The 15,826-nt window shown below is 39.5% G+C and overlaps 1 protein-coding gene and 1 long non-coding RNA gene across 10 annotated transcripts in view; one reads left to right on the top strand and one right to left on the bottom strand.

The window, feature by feature from the left end:
- The window catches only part of piezo2b (piezo-type mechanosensitive ion channel component 2b), a 125,940-nt gene that overhangs the window by 98,553 nt on the left and 11,561 nt on the right, over positions 1 to 15,826 (top strand). For 3 of the 9 annotated variants that reach the window (XM_008434600.3, XM_008434601.3, XM_008434597.3), the window contains 13 exons: positions 49 to 117; positions 1,655 to 1,758; positions 2,283 to 2,381; positions 4,256 to 4,376; positions 5,508 to 5,588; positions 5,720 to 5,886; positions 7,380 to 7,573; positions 9,429 to 9,602; positions 9,728 to 10,330; positions 11,769 to 12,027; positions 12,168 to 12,347; positions 12,737 to 13,049; positions 15,066 to 15,198. In XM_008434600.3, the coding sequence (XP_008432822.2) occupies positions 49 to 117; positions 1,655 to 1,758; positions 2,283 to 2,381; positions 4,256 to 4,376; positions 5,508 to 5,588; positions 5,720 to 5,886; positions 7,380 to 7,573; positions 9,429 to 9,602; positions 9,728 to 10,330; positions 11,769 to 12,027; positions 12,168 to 12,347; positions 12,737 to 13,049; positions 15,066 to 15,198 (2,497 nt within the window). The remainder of the gene's footprint in view (positions 1 to 48; positions 118 to 1,654; positions 1,759 to 2,282; positions 2,382 to 4,255; positions 4,377 to 5,507; positions 5,589 to 5,719; positions 5,887 to 7,379; positions 7,574 to 9,428; positions 9,603 to 9,727; positions 10,331 to 11,768; positions 12,028 to 12,167; positions 12,348 to 12,736; positions 13,050 to 15,065; positions 15,199 to 15,826) is intronic. The other 6 variants (XM_081597931.1, XM_008434602.3, XM_081597929.1 and 3 more) reach the window with 5 other exon arrangements.
- On the bottom strand, positions 12,253 to 15,461 carry LOC145547901 (uncharacterized). Its single transcript, XR_014084171.1, has 4 exons — positions 15,235 to 15,461; positions 12,898 to 13,031; positions 12,698 to 12,806; positions 12,253 to 12,341 (listed from the first exon to the last, which is right to left on the bottom strand). It is a non-coding gene; the product is annotated as an uncharacterized LOC145547901 (long non-coding RNA).

Raw genomic sequence — 15,826 nt, 5'->3', positions numbered from 1 at the left:
TCATTTACTTTTATGACGTGTTGCACTGATGTATTTGTGAAATTTTAGGAGCACAGCGAGCGAAAGCCAAGACCAAAAAAAAGCAGTGGTGGAGGCCGTGGGTTGACCATGCTTCCAGTAGGTTGACCCCAAACCCCGTTTTTCTCTTCCTCCACTCTCACTGGCCCCTTTTGTCCTTGACCAGAACGCTGAGGATTCCCATACTGTCCCAGGGCTCTGAAGGCACCGTCCCTCCAGTCATTAACCCGTTTCTGTCTCTGCTTAAGGCGCCGTTTCGCTGCCCGCTTGAGGATTTTTAAAATTAAACGATAAAGAGCCTGGTCGCCTTAAACAGACACTACGATGAAGGAGAAAAGGAGTAATGGCTGGAGGTTTGTTGGACATTTTTTGCCAGAAAAGCCCACAGTAGAGAATCGCTCTGATTTTTATGCAAAGACATGAAACAGACCTACCTTTATTCTCAGTACTGGAATAAAGGAGGAAGGGTTTTTTCCTGCTTTGCCTGCAGACATGATCACCAAACAGGTGAAAACAAAACAGACGATTCAGACATGAAAAAACTCTAAAGCTGATTCAAAAACAAACACTTTTCCTCAGAGTTTTCCCACACTGGTTGCCTGTTTGGTGCAAACTCATGTCTCATGTCATCGTCCGCCCCCACATGACATTTTGCAAATTATTTTATCTCTTTGTCATTTGGTGTTTCATCTCCATTTCCTAGCATCCTCCCTCATTTCCTGCCCACTTTGGTTCTGCTCAAGGACATAAGTCAGCCTTGTCTATCCATTGCCTTTGACATTCAGCTGCTGCAGCCTGGAGTCTCTTCTTGCAGCTTAGAGAGAAATGTTCACACAAATCATAGGTTTCTTCCTTCACATAAACCTCATAATAACAGCTTAAAAGGTTCTGTGTCTACAAGAAATGATTAAACATTCAATTCTGAGGATTTCAAGTTCTTTTCCAGGTTCTAAAATCGATTATATCTAACTTCAAATCTACCAAAACATAAAGTTAGATTTTTATTATTTGTTTTGTTATAGATTCTGTTGTCATTGTTTGATTTAAAAAGATTTCTGCCACATTTTATTAACATGTGGCAGTTGCAGAAGAGACCTGTGGTCACTGAAGAATTTTTTTTTAAATTCTGAGAAAATAATAAAAAGTCAGACGGAAATATTTGAGAATAAAAAGTCAACATCTTAAGAAAAAAATAAATAAAAAACTTGGAGAAAAAAAATCTTAGAAAATAATTCAAAATTTCAAACAAGGAAATTTAGAAAAGTGGAAAAATTAAAAATCTCAGAAAAAAAATTTTACGCAATTTTTTATGATAGTGTGGATCTGTTGTGAATTTTATATATTTGAGGTGAGATTTAAATAATTTTAGAACCTGGTAAGAACTAATTTAATTTATTATTTCCTGATAAATCTTAGAATCTTAGAGTTTGTACTTTCTTTGTGTAATGACTTTATGTGTCTATAAATGTGCCTCACTGTTAATTTCTGTTATTTTTTAAGTAATGGTGAGTGTCGTAACTTTCATACATCCTGTTTCTGTCTCCTCTCTGTTTCTGATTTCAATGTTTGACGATGAACAAATGAGGTTTCTGGCCTCTTGAGTTCATGTAAAAACGTTTTCTCTTCTGCCCCCTAGTGGTCAGAAGTGGAGATTATTACTTGTTTGAAACTGACAGCGAAGAAGAAGAGGAGGAGGAGGAGAAAAAAGACGAGGAGCCGCCAAAGAAGTCGGCATTTCAGGTGGATCGATATTCCTTTGGTTTCAGAAAATAAATATTTTCTCGTCTCTCTGCTGTTTGAACACTGAGAATCAAACAACTTTATATTTATTAGGAGTAAATAAATCCTGATGGATTTACTGTATCAAGCAAATGAACTAAAATAAGGCTTGTTTCTTTAAAAAAAAAAAACGGAAAGGATATTTTCTTTTGCTTAAATAAAGTGAACGTTGCTCTGTTGGGGTTTTATATCCACTTGTGATGGAAAACAGAGCGAAACACTTGAGAATCTTTTTATCGTCAGTCTGCAGACTGTCTGACCTTTTCCTCAACCCGCCTCCAACAACAGTTCATTTCACCTCATTCTACATAACATCTCTTTTTTTCCTTCGTTTTTCAATCACATTTTATTGGTTTGTCAATAATTTGTGCACAAATTAATGTGTTTAACTCATCAATTTCCATCTCCTCTGCCTCCTCACAGGTCTTCCTTCAACCTGCAGTCTAACTCTACTAAACCTTGTCCCTCTTTCTTCTGCCTTTTAGCGAGCGATCGGAAAGTTTGTCTCAGCCGTTCTGGCTTTGCCCAAGTCTATCATTAGGCTGCCTAAAACTGTGCTGCAGTATGTAGTCAAGGCAGGAAAGGTACTCGCTATACTCACCTGACCATGCTTGTTTTGCTGTGGGGACGTCTAAAGGGGACCTTTAATGTAAAAGTTACGTTTTGTTTTTCTACCTCCATTTGGGTTTCCACTGCACCTAAAAACAACCCAAGTGCTTAAAAAAACTATTTTATGGCAATAAGTTGTGTTTTGGTGTCTGCCATAAGTCGACAGGCACTCCTCTGTCACCTAGCAACCCCAGTGAAGCCCAGCCCGTTACCTAGCAACTAAAACAGAGCTACAGCATGATTGGTCAGCTGGTTTTACATTGCTGTACAATGGCTGCTGGAAAAAACAAGTGTTTTGTTGATGATTTAACATTCGGAAACCTCTTTCTGCATTCTTGCTGGTTGTGCATGAGGCTCTACTTCTGCTTGTCAAAGATGTATAGTATATAATTGTGCATGGTTTCGCAGTCATTTTCACAGCAGCAAGTTATTTAAATTTAAAGTGACACGACACAATAAAACAACTCAAACTAGGCAGAACTGATCAGGATAAAATCTCTAAAAATGATTTTGTGCAACAAAAATAAAAGACCTATAGGTCACAGATTTATCCTAACCTGTTCAAGGAAGCATAATAGGTCACCTTTAGCTACTAACATTGCAGTTTTATGATGCTTGCAGCTCAAATTTGGTGTAAACTTTATTGAAACAGAAATCAGCAAATATGAGCCGGAGTGGGAATGTTTTTGTGCTGCATGATTGTGACTGGCATGAAGCATTTTGCATGTGAAGAAGGTTTTTTTCCTGCCTTTTTTTGATTGCTGCTCTGTAGAAATGTCAGATAATGTTGCACAAGACAATGTAGAAGATTGTAGTCGATCCAAAATCTGCATGACTTGAAACATGTTTTTATTTTTATAGATATGAAAGCTTGAAACCAGACTGGGAAAAAACATGATGCATTATATTTTTAGTTTCTTAAAATTGGTTTATATTCAAATGGTTGAACATTCAGCTGCTAAAAATCCTTTATTAATTATTTAATTATATTTTAAGGTAGAATATCTTATTATAGTTTACTATTAAATAATTGGTCTCTCCAACAAGTGAGCCTTTAGGTTTAATCTAAAACATTATGACTGAATTTTATTTTGACAAAAAAAAAGTTATTATTGCTAACTATGGAGAAAATTTAAAAATAATTTCTTCATTTTCTGCAGCTGCATATTTTCACACTGAAAAGAAAAATAGAAAATGAAAAGAAAAAATACAAATTTAGTGCATTTATTCATTTAGGGCTTGAACTAGTAACTAATTGTATGTAAAATGTTATATTTTACAAAATTCGTGTTTTGATCTTAAGTTTTGTGGGAAGAGAAACAGGAACTTCTGTTTCGTAACTCAGTTTTTTAAAAAACTTTTTAATTAAAGTTTTAGATAGGAAAAAATATTGGAGATCAATTTGAAGATAAGCCTTACTTAGATGTCATGTTTTCTTGTCTTTCCATCCATCCATCCATTTTCTAACACACTTGTCCCTCAGTGGGGTCAGGAGGTGCTGGTTCCTCTCCAGCTGACGTTCCGGGTGAGAGGCGGGTCCACCCTGGACAGGCCGCCAGTCTGTCACAGTTTCTTGTCTTTCCCATTTTGAAAAGTGGCTAACAGACACACATCATATTTATACCCAATGGAATAAATGTCCTTTAATCAGACGCTTCAACTTTTTTATAACACTTCAGTGAAATCCAATTTATTTAAAGGCTTTTTTAGAAATAACTACATGTGAATCCAGTGTAGAGAGTGAATTATTGCTTCATTTTGGCGTTTGACACAATAAATAAATTTTATTTTCTTTCCTGTTGCTCCACCAAAACCGACCCGGTTGAAACGAAACGGCTCTGCTCTGCAGTTTCTTTACCAGGCCTGGATCACCGACCCCAAAGCTGCTCTGAAGGCGCGGGCCAAAGACAAACGCAAGTTTTGGAAGAAATACACAAAAAGAGTGAGAGGCAGAAAAAGCAAGAAAGATGGTAAATCTGTAATTCTTTGTCTTTGATTCATGAATATTTTAGTGAAACGTTGCTAAACTGGAAAACTCAAAAATGTGCATTCTGCGTGATAAACTCACGATGGTTTGTCAGTTTAAGAGACAAAATAAGTTACATTTTACAGTCCCATATTTTGCAGCAACAATATATTTTTAGACTTGTGTTGTGATGATAAAAAGTGGTGCAGGTTTGGTTTTGACTGCTTCAAGGAAGAGCAGCAAAAGCAAATGAGGCGGATTAGCAGTGCCTGTAAACAACTGAGGATGCCGTCATGTTTTGTAGAATACCTTACAAAACATGACATACAGTGACTGTCTTCAGTCAGAGGCTTCTTGAGATTCGTTGTGAGACTGACTGCTACTGCCCACACGTGACAATACATAACTGTTTAAATCACGTGTCAAACTCGAGGCCCGTGGGCCAAATCCGGCCCGCCATAGCTGTTTATGTGGCCCTCTAGATTCTAGACTAAACACCAAGTGAGCTTAAATATTATGTTACTGATCAAATCAGTGCAGTTTTTATCTGTTTGCTGCCAAATTATATCAATCAATCCCTCCAGTTTCTTGAGAATTATTGTGGAAATTCACATGAAAACAATGAATTTTTGCACTAATAATTGGGAGTTTTACTGCAAATTTTCTCAAAAATTGTCAAAAACTTTCTTAATTGTCCTAAACAGCTGCCTCAGCCTTAATTGATGTCAGATTATTGTCCATGATTTGCAGCGAGTAAGAAAAAGTTGCATTTACTGTAATAAGTGCAAACATTTCCTAATTAGTGTCACAAATACAAAATCCTGGAAGGACTGAAAATATGTTCAATAATATTATTTAATTTTAAGAATTCATTGATATTTTAACAGTTTGTTATCAGGTTTTATCAATACATTCTGGTACAACTGGCCCTTTAAGAGCATTTGTGATCTTCATTTGGTCCAAAACGAAAATGAGTTTGACTCGCCTGATTTAAATAATTTTGTTTTTTAAATAACATCTTAATGTACATAGCAATAAATTGGTAATTTATTTAGAAAGTCTTTTAATAATAATTAGTGAATATAAAATCTTTAAATGTGTTTATGTTTTTGAGGTGTTGGTTTTATTTTTTTAGCAGGTCATGTTGCGATCGAGGTGGGGGAGCTTTCTGACGGACAAGAAAAAGGAGAAGAAAACAAAAAGTCTTCTGGTCCTGGTACGTTTTTCCTAATTTAACCCAATAATTTATCCCTTTCTTCCTCCCTTTCTGTTTATTTCTCCGTGTTTTGCTGCAACATTTCCCCTCTAACTGGTAACATGCTGCTTGTGTTGCCTCGTCTCACGCAGACAACATCATCAAGCGGGTGTTCAACATCATAAAGTTCACCTGGGTGCTCTTCCAGACGACGGTGGAGAGCTTCACCAACTGGATGAACGACATGTGCAGGGAGTACATCGACATCTCCACCGTGCTTCGCATCGAGCGCTGCATGCTGACGCGGGAGGTCAAAAAGGTGAAATCCTGGCTGCACACTAAACACTGCTAAAAATAGCCCAGTTTGGATCCCGGTGCTGGTCCAATCTGGGTTGATGGCTTGGCCCAACATGTTTATATATGGCAACTAAATTGACTTTTTTTTTTACTAAAAACGACCAAAAACTGGGTTGAAACTTATAAACCTCTATTTGGATAAAAAAATAAAAATATAAAAACTGGATTAAAAACAATCTGAATATCCTAAAACTACCTTTTCCCATGTGATACCTGTATAAAGCCAGCAGAATTCATTTAAGTTACAAGTAATAAAAAGTTATTTAAAAAGTATATAATTAAATCGCTTCATTATTATGCAGCTCCAAAAGTACGTCATTACACATTAAGATAACATTTCATGTAAAAAATCAATTTTAGACCAAAGTACAAGCAAAATTATCAGTCATTAAACAAGGAGTAACTTTTTCAACATTATTTTCTGTCAGATGTTAATGTTGATGTCAGACCAAGATGACATGAAGAATCACATAAAGACGTTTTCAAGTCAGGATTTCATTCATTAACGGGAAACAAAAACTTAAAACTTCCTGAACCAGATTAAAATCTGAGTCAGATTTTAGTCTGTACTTTGTCCAACTGAGTTTTAATTTAAGGCCACAAGCACAGACCGAACCTTTTCCTGTTGGTTTTTCTAGAAATACTAGAAATCATAATTTATTCAATTAAATTCAAATGACTTTATTTTACCCCAAAGGGTATTTAAATGTTGCCTTATCATCAGATGGGATGGTGATGCTGTGGGCTGGAAGGATCTCCAGTAGCAGTCAGTCTCGCAGCAAATCTGAGGAAACCTGTAAAAAAAATCCAGACTGATGTCAGTTATTTAGTTTCTCTCCTTTTTTTTAATTTGTTGAGTTTGGGTCACAACTTGTTGCTTTTTGGGATCTTTTAGCCTACTTCAGGTTGCCAAACTGATATTATTTTATTTCAGGAACTTTATCACAAAGTGAATTAATTACACACGAATGATTGTTCCAAAGCCTATGATGATTTTCTGCTTACAGTTAATGAAAACATTTAAAGAAAAAAAATCACATTAGACCAATAAAAAGCATTTTTAATACATAAATTTATCCTTTCTGAAAAGTATGTTTAATATCTTCCTAACGGTTGTCAATTTTCAAAAGTTTAATCCTAAAAATGAAACTCATTGGAACGCATGCTATAAGTTTATTGTATTTAAGTGATTTTTTTCTTTATTCTACAGGTCTAGAAATAACCAGATCTGGATGTGGTTATTAAAATGAAACATAAATATTTGGTTAATCACAGCAGATTCACGATTTATGTTTTCACACAGGGTCAGATTACCTTTTGTATTTTACTCACAATTTATTTGCCTGACATTAAAATCTGATTGGTAGTCTAAAGTGTGACAGAAATGTAAAAATAAAGATGAGAGATGTAAATCTTGGTTATTCTTTCTAAGTGAAACCCATTTTGTGAGTGCAGGGCAACGTGCCGTCCAGAGAGAGCATCCATGTTTACTACCAGAAGGCCATGAGGCTGAACATCTCCAGGCAGGCCAGCCTGGACCAGCTGAGTGAGGACGGGTCCATGTCCGGCTCCACGCAGGCCCGAAAGAGGAGGAGAGGCTACCCGATGGAGAGCCAGGACTCCACGGCCTCCAGAGACAGCATGTCCAGGTACACAGCGCCACACGCTGGATGGATCATCAACATGGATCATCCTCTAAATTCATTCCCCATGTTTTAGTTTACACTGCTTTTATTTACAATGACAAAAAAATAAATAGCTGAGAAGTTTTTTTCATATTAGTTTTTATATTTTATATTTAGCAAATAAACGCTGACTTTGTTGATATAAACACACAGTTATACAAATTAATTAGTTGGATAATAAATGTATTTTTGTTTCCCCAGATTTCTGAAAATTATATTTGTTGCAGAGCTACTCTTTCTGTTTATGACATGTTTTGTATCATATTAAACATTTCAAAGCATACAGCTTAAATTCTGCATTTATGCTTCATGTTATGCTTGCAGTTTTTGTTCATAACATATTTTAGGGGTGATTGATCCGTTGTAACTTCTCTGAATTTTAAAGCTTTCTAACTGTAAAGAGAACTAACTTTTCAAAATTCAGTTTTTGCACGTTTTTGTTTTTCCATTTGGTTCTCTACTGCTTCTAGAATCAGAACAAGTGCTTAAAAAACATCCAGCCATTTTCTGGCAATGGTTTCATGTTTTTTGGTCTCTGGAAACAAGCCTTTGCAAATACCTCCATAGTATTAAGTCACTTTCAGCCAACACTGCCCTGTTACCTAGCAACCTTGGCAGAGGTTCAGCTCTGTGACCTAGCAACCCCAGCCAAGTTCCAGCACGGTTTTACCCATAGACCTATTTCAAACCTGTTCAAGGAAGCAAAGTATGTCCTCTTTAAATTAAATTCATTTTTAACTAGATTATTACATATGTTGTAAAGTAATGTAGGTTTTTTCCTCTTACTTGTTCTCTAACCTAAATAATTTATATGTGATGAATTCCATAAAATCGAGAATTTTTATTGTTTATTGTGTTATGTTTATTAGCTGTAGCAGGAGAGCCTCTAACTGTATTTTGCTACCTAATAGAATTAGGTTTTGATTAATTAGCTATTTTTGGAAAACTCAATTGGTTAAATGTGAATTCTGAACATAAAATGTCAATATTGACATTTCATTCACTTTTGGAGAAAAAAGGTGTTAAAATACTACATCACTGGACAGCAAAACTGCCATATGTAGAGCGAGACGCCGTGACGGATGTCGGAATTGAGGGACAGGAATGTTTTCCCCAAGGTGTTTTTGCCAATATGGCATCCACTTAGTTAAGTCGAGCTAATTTGTCTGTATTTGTTTTTTGGTCTCTGGAAAACTTCCATATTACTAGGTCAATATCACGAGAAAACTGCCCCGTTATGTAGCAACCCCAGCCGAGTTCCAGCCTCGTTACCTAGCAACCCCAGCCGAGTTTCAGCCCCGTTACCTAGCAACCCCAGCCGAGTTCCATCCCCGTTACCTAGCAACCCCAGCCAAGTTCTAGCAATCCTGTAAATAGCTAGCCAAGAGACCAATCCATACTATTTCCCTCCTCACGTTTGTTGATTTGATCAAATTGCCAACTTTAACTGAATTCACACCACATGATTTATATCACTTTGTCATAAATAGCGTTTCTTTTTACATTGGAACAAACTTAAAAGCGTACAAAAGTCTATTTTTTTGTGCATGGTAGGCTACATAATTGTGAGGCATTTTCTCCAGGGTTACTAAAAGTTAAACTTTTTACTGGAGCATGTAAGTTATTTTGTTGTCAGTCATGGTGGAGCGGGCCACTTTTTGAAGAGAGTGACATCACATGCAAAGGGTCAATATCCTTTTAGCATCATTAAATGGGGTTGATTCACTCCACTTTTTGTTTTTACCATCATGCATCATTACTGAACATTGTCTGTCCCTCTCACTGCTGCTCGTCATCCCACCCCACCACTGCCTGCCAGTGCCATCACGGAGGCCACCACCCTGTTTTCCCGCCAGTCCACTCTGGAAGACATGGACCCAATGCCGGAAAACATTCCCAAAACCAGTCAGCGCCCCAGGCCCAGTCTGCGGAAGATGTACAGCATGGATATTGCTAATTCGTCCATAGACAGCGGCAGCAGCATCGTGTCCAGGTGCTTCGCCATTTCACTCACATGAACACCATCGCTGCATCTCATGATTGTTTTCATCAAGTTCATTGCTTTGAAGGCTGTTTTTTCCTGTAAAATAAATAGTTTTTGTATGTTTCCCCGTTTAGTGAAACGACTCAAAGCGTCATGATCTACTCCAGACAAGGAACCACAGACACCATCGAGGAAGTGGAGGACGAACAAGATCAAGGAGAAGACGCTGAGCGTCCCGCGGCCGATCAGGAAGCAGAGGAGACGCAGCGTGATGAGGTGAACGTTGAAGGTGATGATAAAGAGCTGGGGGAACCTGATGAGGAAGTTGGAGGAGAGGAGCAGGAAGTAGAGGCTGCTCCCTGCGACTGCTTTAGCCCAGATGAGGGGCCGTCCGCCAGGCAGGACGACGCAGAATCGGCTGCCTCATCACGGGAGAACAACTCAATCAGCGAGAGCGATGATGTACTCGGACAGCAGGACTTCTCGCAGACGGAGGACCAGGCCGTCATGCTCTACACCCCTGACACGGACGCTTCCAAAACGTCAGACGCCGACGTGCCGCCCAGCTACAGCAAGGCGGTGAGCTTTGACCGCCTGGAGGTCAGTGACGACGAGAGCGACTCCTACCGCAAGCGCCGGTTTGTCATGACGTCCGACAGCCGTTCGGACAGCAGGTCGGACATCATGTTGCCGTCGATGACCACCGATTTGACGGCCAGTGAGCTGCTGCTCAACAAGTAGGTTCATTTGATCAAAAATTATCAATGTAAACAGGTCACTGCAAAAATATTCATCCCTTTGAACATCTAGCACTGCAAAAAACTAAATCTCACCAAGTATTTTTGGTCTAGATTATTGCAAACATCTTGGAACACTTGAAATAAGACAAAACTAACAAACGAGTAACTTTTAGGCAAGAGCTGGTTTTAAGTAAAAAAAATGACTTAATATTGATGGAAAAGTACTAGTTGTAATAAACTGCCAGTAAAACAAGACATTTTTCACATATTCTAAGTCAGTGGTTCTTAACCTTTTTGAGGTACCGAACCCCCAGTTTCATATCCGCATTCACCGAACCCTTCTTATTCCAACGACCCCCCCCCCCCCCCCGCGCCGACACACAGAATACTTTGCGGTATTCTGATTTAGTAATGTAATTATATTAGCTGTGTTACCACCCCCATGCCACTAGAGGCAGTAGCAACCCCGAAAAGATGCGACTAAGGAGCAGATAACTCCTTCAATCAGGGCTCCTCCGCAGCTCTGATTGGCTAAGCAATGTAACGTGATCCTCTGCATTAAGTGATGGCAAAGCGGGGCGTCATCACGACTTTACACAAGTGTGTCTTTATCTCCGCGGCAGAGGCTCCGCCGAACCTCTGAGACTGACTCATCGAACCCCTGGGGTTCGATTGAACCCAGGTTAAGAACCACTGCTCTAAGTTAAAGTGTCTGGTTGGTTTGAGTAGAAAGTCCAGTTCCTTTGGAAGGCATGAATCTATGATCGAATTCTGATATGGACCAAAACATCAAACTCTGGTCCACCTAAAAACTTATGCCTTGGTTTGGTTGAAGTGAACTCTGGTGCGCTTTGAATGCAAATATGCAAATATGAACGTCAAGCAAACTGAAGACGGCATCAAAAACAGGAAGTGAACTATAGAGCAAAGCAGTCTGGGTAAAAACAAACAAATTGCCTTGGGTCTTGTACCAAAGACAATAGAGAAATCCCATAACTGATAAAATCTGACATTACTCCATTTTTGTTTGCATTTTGTGAAGAAGGAAGTTACGCTCAAGGTCTTCTTCAGAGGTTTTTGTGTCGTTTCCTTCAGTGGTTCTTGGTGCAGCGCCACCCCAGCCGAGGAGGGGAACAGGATTTTCAGAGGATTTAATCATTCGACAATGAAGTGTGAGAGTGAAACGCACCAGATGAAAACAGAACAAATGTTGCAATTTTGGTCCCCAATCGAACAAAATCTCCTAGACCATCTGGTCTGTAAACACCCTTACTGGGTTTGCCTGTTTTCTGGGATGTTTTTGTCAGTTTTCAGTGTGAGGTCTAGTTTACCCTCTTCTCTTCTCCTATTCCTAATTGTTTAGATTTTGACCTGTATGCTTCGAGTGTCTCAGCCCAAGTTCCCAGGTTTTTTATGGACGCCTCTCTGCGTTCAGGATGTTCTACGACGAGGAGCTGGAACAGTCGGACCATTTCTACCAAACCCAGCCGCTGATCCTGCAGTTCTGCTACGCCCTCTACAACATGCTGGTGGCCCACTCCGAGTTCGTTTGCTACCTGGTCATCATTATCAACCACATGGTGTCGGCCTCCTTCGTCACCCTGATTCTCCCCGTCACCATCTTCCTCTGGGCCATGCTGTCGGTGCCGCGGCCCAGTAAACGCTACTGGATGACGGCCATCATCTACACAGAGGTAAAATCACAGAAACGGTGATGGATGCATCTCCATGTTGTTTCATTTTGTTAGTTTTCTAGATCATCTCGAGGCGGTGAGAGGATTCCTTTAGTATTTATTTCCTGAAGCTTAAATAAACTCATCTGTTTCCCCTCTAGGTCACCATTGTCATCAAGTACTTCTTCCAGTTTGGCTTCTTCCCCTTCAACCAGAACAAGTTACACAAGAATAAACCATATCATCCTCCCAATATCATCGGTGTGGAGAAGAAGGATGGATACGTCCACTATGACCTGGTCCAGCTGCTGGCTCTGTTCTTCCACAGGTCCATCCTGAAGGTACCAGCAAATGGAGACGTTGAAAGTGTCTTAAATGGTGAAACTGAATTAGACAGAAATATTTGACTAATACTAAATACTAATACTAATACTTTGATGAAAATTAAGCAATCTCTTGTTATAAGTGAATAATCTGCCAGTAAAACTAGAACTTTTTCATCAATATTAAAGGAATTATTGACTTAAAACAAGCTCATATATCTTGCTGAAAAGTTACTTCATTAGTTTTGACTTATTTAAAGCATACTAAGATATTTGCACTAGAAACTAGGCAAACAATACTTGGTAAGATGTTGTGTTTTTGCAGTGTGTATTACTCTTTCAGTTACTGGCCTTTTTGAGGCGCTTACAATTAAGCGTCTTCATCCGGTTGCTCTCCTCCTCCTCAGTGTCACGGTTTGTGGGATGAAGACGACTCCAAGGAGAAAAAAGAGGCGGCTCGTCAGAGTCGGAGCGAATCTGAGGACGAGGGGAGAGACAAAGAGGAGAGCGAGAAGGAGTCGGAGCCGGCCTCATCGCTGATCAACGAGAGGAGAGGCTCCAACCACACCTTGAGGTCCATGACCTTTGGTACCTCCATTGATTCAGGACAGGTCCAGGCTCAATACCCACAGCCGCAGACGTACCAGAGGCGGAAAAGCTCCAGCGGCGGCTCGCATGTTTCCTACCGATCTCGAGGTTCTTCTGCAAGATCCAAGAGAGGTGAATCGTCTTATTTCTGCTAGCTTGTTTGGCATCCACACTTGACATCTGAGACCAATAAAATCAATCAATCAATCAATCAAGTTTACGTGTAAAGCACATTTCAGCACCAAGGCAGTTCAAAGTGCTTTAAATCACAAAACACAAACTACACCGACTGAGACACTTGAGAAAACCAGTAAATATTTTGCCAAGTTCCATCATTACACATCAAAATGTTGGTTAATCTTTCATTTATTGTGGTTAAAAAGCAACTCTAAACAGCTGGGTTTTTGGTCTTGATTTAAAGAAACTGTGTGTTTTAGCTGTTCTGCGGTTTTCTGGAAGTTTGCTCCAGGTTTGTATGCTGCTTCTCCATGTTTGGTTCTGGGGATACAGAGCAGAACCAGAACCAGAAGACCTGCGAGGTCTCGAAGGTTGATACAATATAAGTGGATTATTCCTTACATATCTAGGGGTTTTGGAGTGAAGATCACATTTTCAAATGTATGCAACCTGTATCTGTTATCTGCAAATGACCTAAAAGTGCCCCGCATGCGCAGTAGAGGGCGCAATAACGTCATACGTAGAGAGCTCGGTGTTTTGTCAACTGCCATAAATAAGAAGTGCTCAGTGTTTGCGGAAGTAAACATGGATGCTAACGGTTAGAGGTGTGCCGATCGATCGGTCATCGATCATAATCGGGCCGATTTTCGTGAAAAAGTGCATGATCAGCAATCATTGGCTCTTGTTGCCGATACCGATCACCTGCTTCTCATTTCGCAGCCTGCCTGTGCAGCTGGTCTCCTCTTTCCTTCACTCTGCGCAAACGTGCAACAACAAATCCTAAGCGATGTGGAACTATAACGCACTGAGTGAATGGGGAAGTTTGCGTGTTGCGGCGGAAAATTGAAGCAGGTCAAAATGCATCAACATTAATCTAATACGACATAAAAACAATGCCATACTTGAGGGAGTTTGGCTACATCGAGGCTCACTGCAGTAAAAAAGACATATGGGGGATCAGATAGCAGGTAAAGTAGCGAACAGCTACAAACACTCACCCGGATTAGCATGACGGTCAGAAAGCTAAACAAATAACCCGCAAAATTATTTAAGTCTTCGAGCTGCGATGTAAGACGCTGGTTCTGCTCTCGCTGTTGAACCGATGCTACGCTACAGGTAGTAATATTTCACAGACGGAGCGCCGCTTCTGCTCCACCTGGTAGTGACTCTCACACCGAACCTCTGCTTAAAGCTGCAGCATTTAACCTAAAAACATAAATTTTACATACGTATTAAAACTTTCGCAGTCCTAACATGAGACAGATAATCTCTAAAAAATAATCAATCTCCTCCCTGCTCTGCATAATTACTCCGCTCAGTCAGAAACGGCCACTCAGAACTAGCAGTAATCAGCTAGCCGCCATGCTATCAGGAAGTTTTCATTCAGTAACTCAGGATTGTTTATTGTAATGGATCCTGTATTTGCCTTTGAATGTTAAGTTTTATACTTGAATTTTTGGCAATGTTGAGAGGTTTTATTTAGCCTCTTCAGAGCCTTCATATGTTTTCAGTCTGTTAAAGATAGTATTATTGATAGCAGTACAATTTGCACAATGCCTGTTTTGTTTAGTTTTCTTCTTGGAAAAAGTCATTAAAAACAAGTAGTTTTTGTATAAATTAAGGTGAATTCATGGTTCCTTTTTCCACATAATGTAATCGGTAGTGTTTATGATAAAAAATAATAATAATAATTATGTGATCGGTATCGGTGATCGGTATCGGTGATCGGCCCTCATGGGTGATCGGTATCGGCAGGAAAAAACCTGATTGGTTTTATATATATATATATATATATATTATGTGAGTTATGTGAAAATTCAGGATTAATAAAGCCAAATGATTGACGCTTTTTAGTGTTAGCATAAGCTTTAGCCTCCGTGTTTTCCCGTTTCCAGACATGATTTTGAAGATGAAGTCTGTGTCTCATCGTCACGGATCATTAACTGCTCAAAATGTCAATTGCTCCCACAGGAAGTACGGCTTCCCGCCACAGCAGCCACAAGGACGGCAGTCAGGCCAGCGTCCAGCAGAAGACCCGCAAGCAGATGATAGTCGAGAAGCTGAGGGAGCAGCTGCTCAAAGCCAAGGCTTTCGCCATAAAGCGGTATGACGCCGCGCCGTTTTGCAGAAACTGACTCACCGCCTGCTGGTTTCCTGTGGCTCTGTCACATTAGCAGAACGGGAGTCGGAATATTCCTGTTGAGTGATGCGAGAGACGCATCCCGTCCCGCTGAAACCTTTTACGGCTCTAAGTTTAGACCTTTAATTACGGCTTTCCAGTCAGGCCGCAGCGGCCGATCAAACCTTGCTGTTCTGCTAAATGTAATCATGACAGTGAGTGGTTGCCATGCCAACAACAGGAAGTTAGCCCCAAGTTCTCCGGTTCTCTCGCTAATCATCAGGGTTCGTACAGGTGTTTGAAGGCCATTTCTCAAGCTTGGTAAAGTTCCTGATTTCTGTATAAAACTGCACAACTCTAACATTTGATGAAAAGCTTAAAATTGGAAAACATCAGTTAACGACAGGTTTAGTATCGGTCAATACCGATCCAATACAGAAAAACAGCGCTGACTTGATTTAAACAGTTTTTTCAAAATAAAAAACAGACACATATGTACTGAATAGCACATTTATTTTACACCACTAAGGCACATTTAAACACACTAATAAAAACAAAACAACTTTAATTTGTTCAGTCAAATTAGGAGTATAATGTAAAATAAATAATAAAG

The sequence above is a fragment of the Poecilia reticulata genome, chromosome 17 (genome assembly GCF_904066995.2).
Source record: "Poecilia reticulata chromosome 17, P_reticulata-male-v2, whole genome shotgun sequence".
Classification (NCBI taxonomy): Eukaryota; Metazoa; Chordata; class Actinopteri; order Cyprinodontiformes; family Poeciliidae; genus Poecilia; species Poecilia reticulata.
The sequence above is the reverse complement of the archived record's forward strand: the minus strand, read 5'-3'. Positions and strand labels throughout refer to the sequence as shown.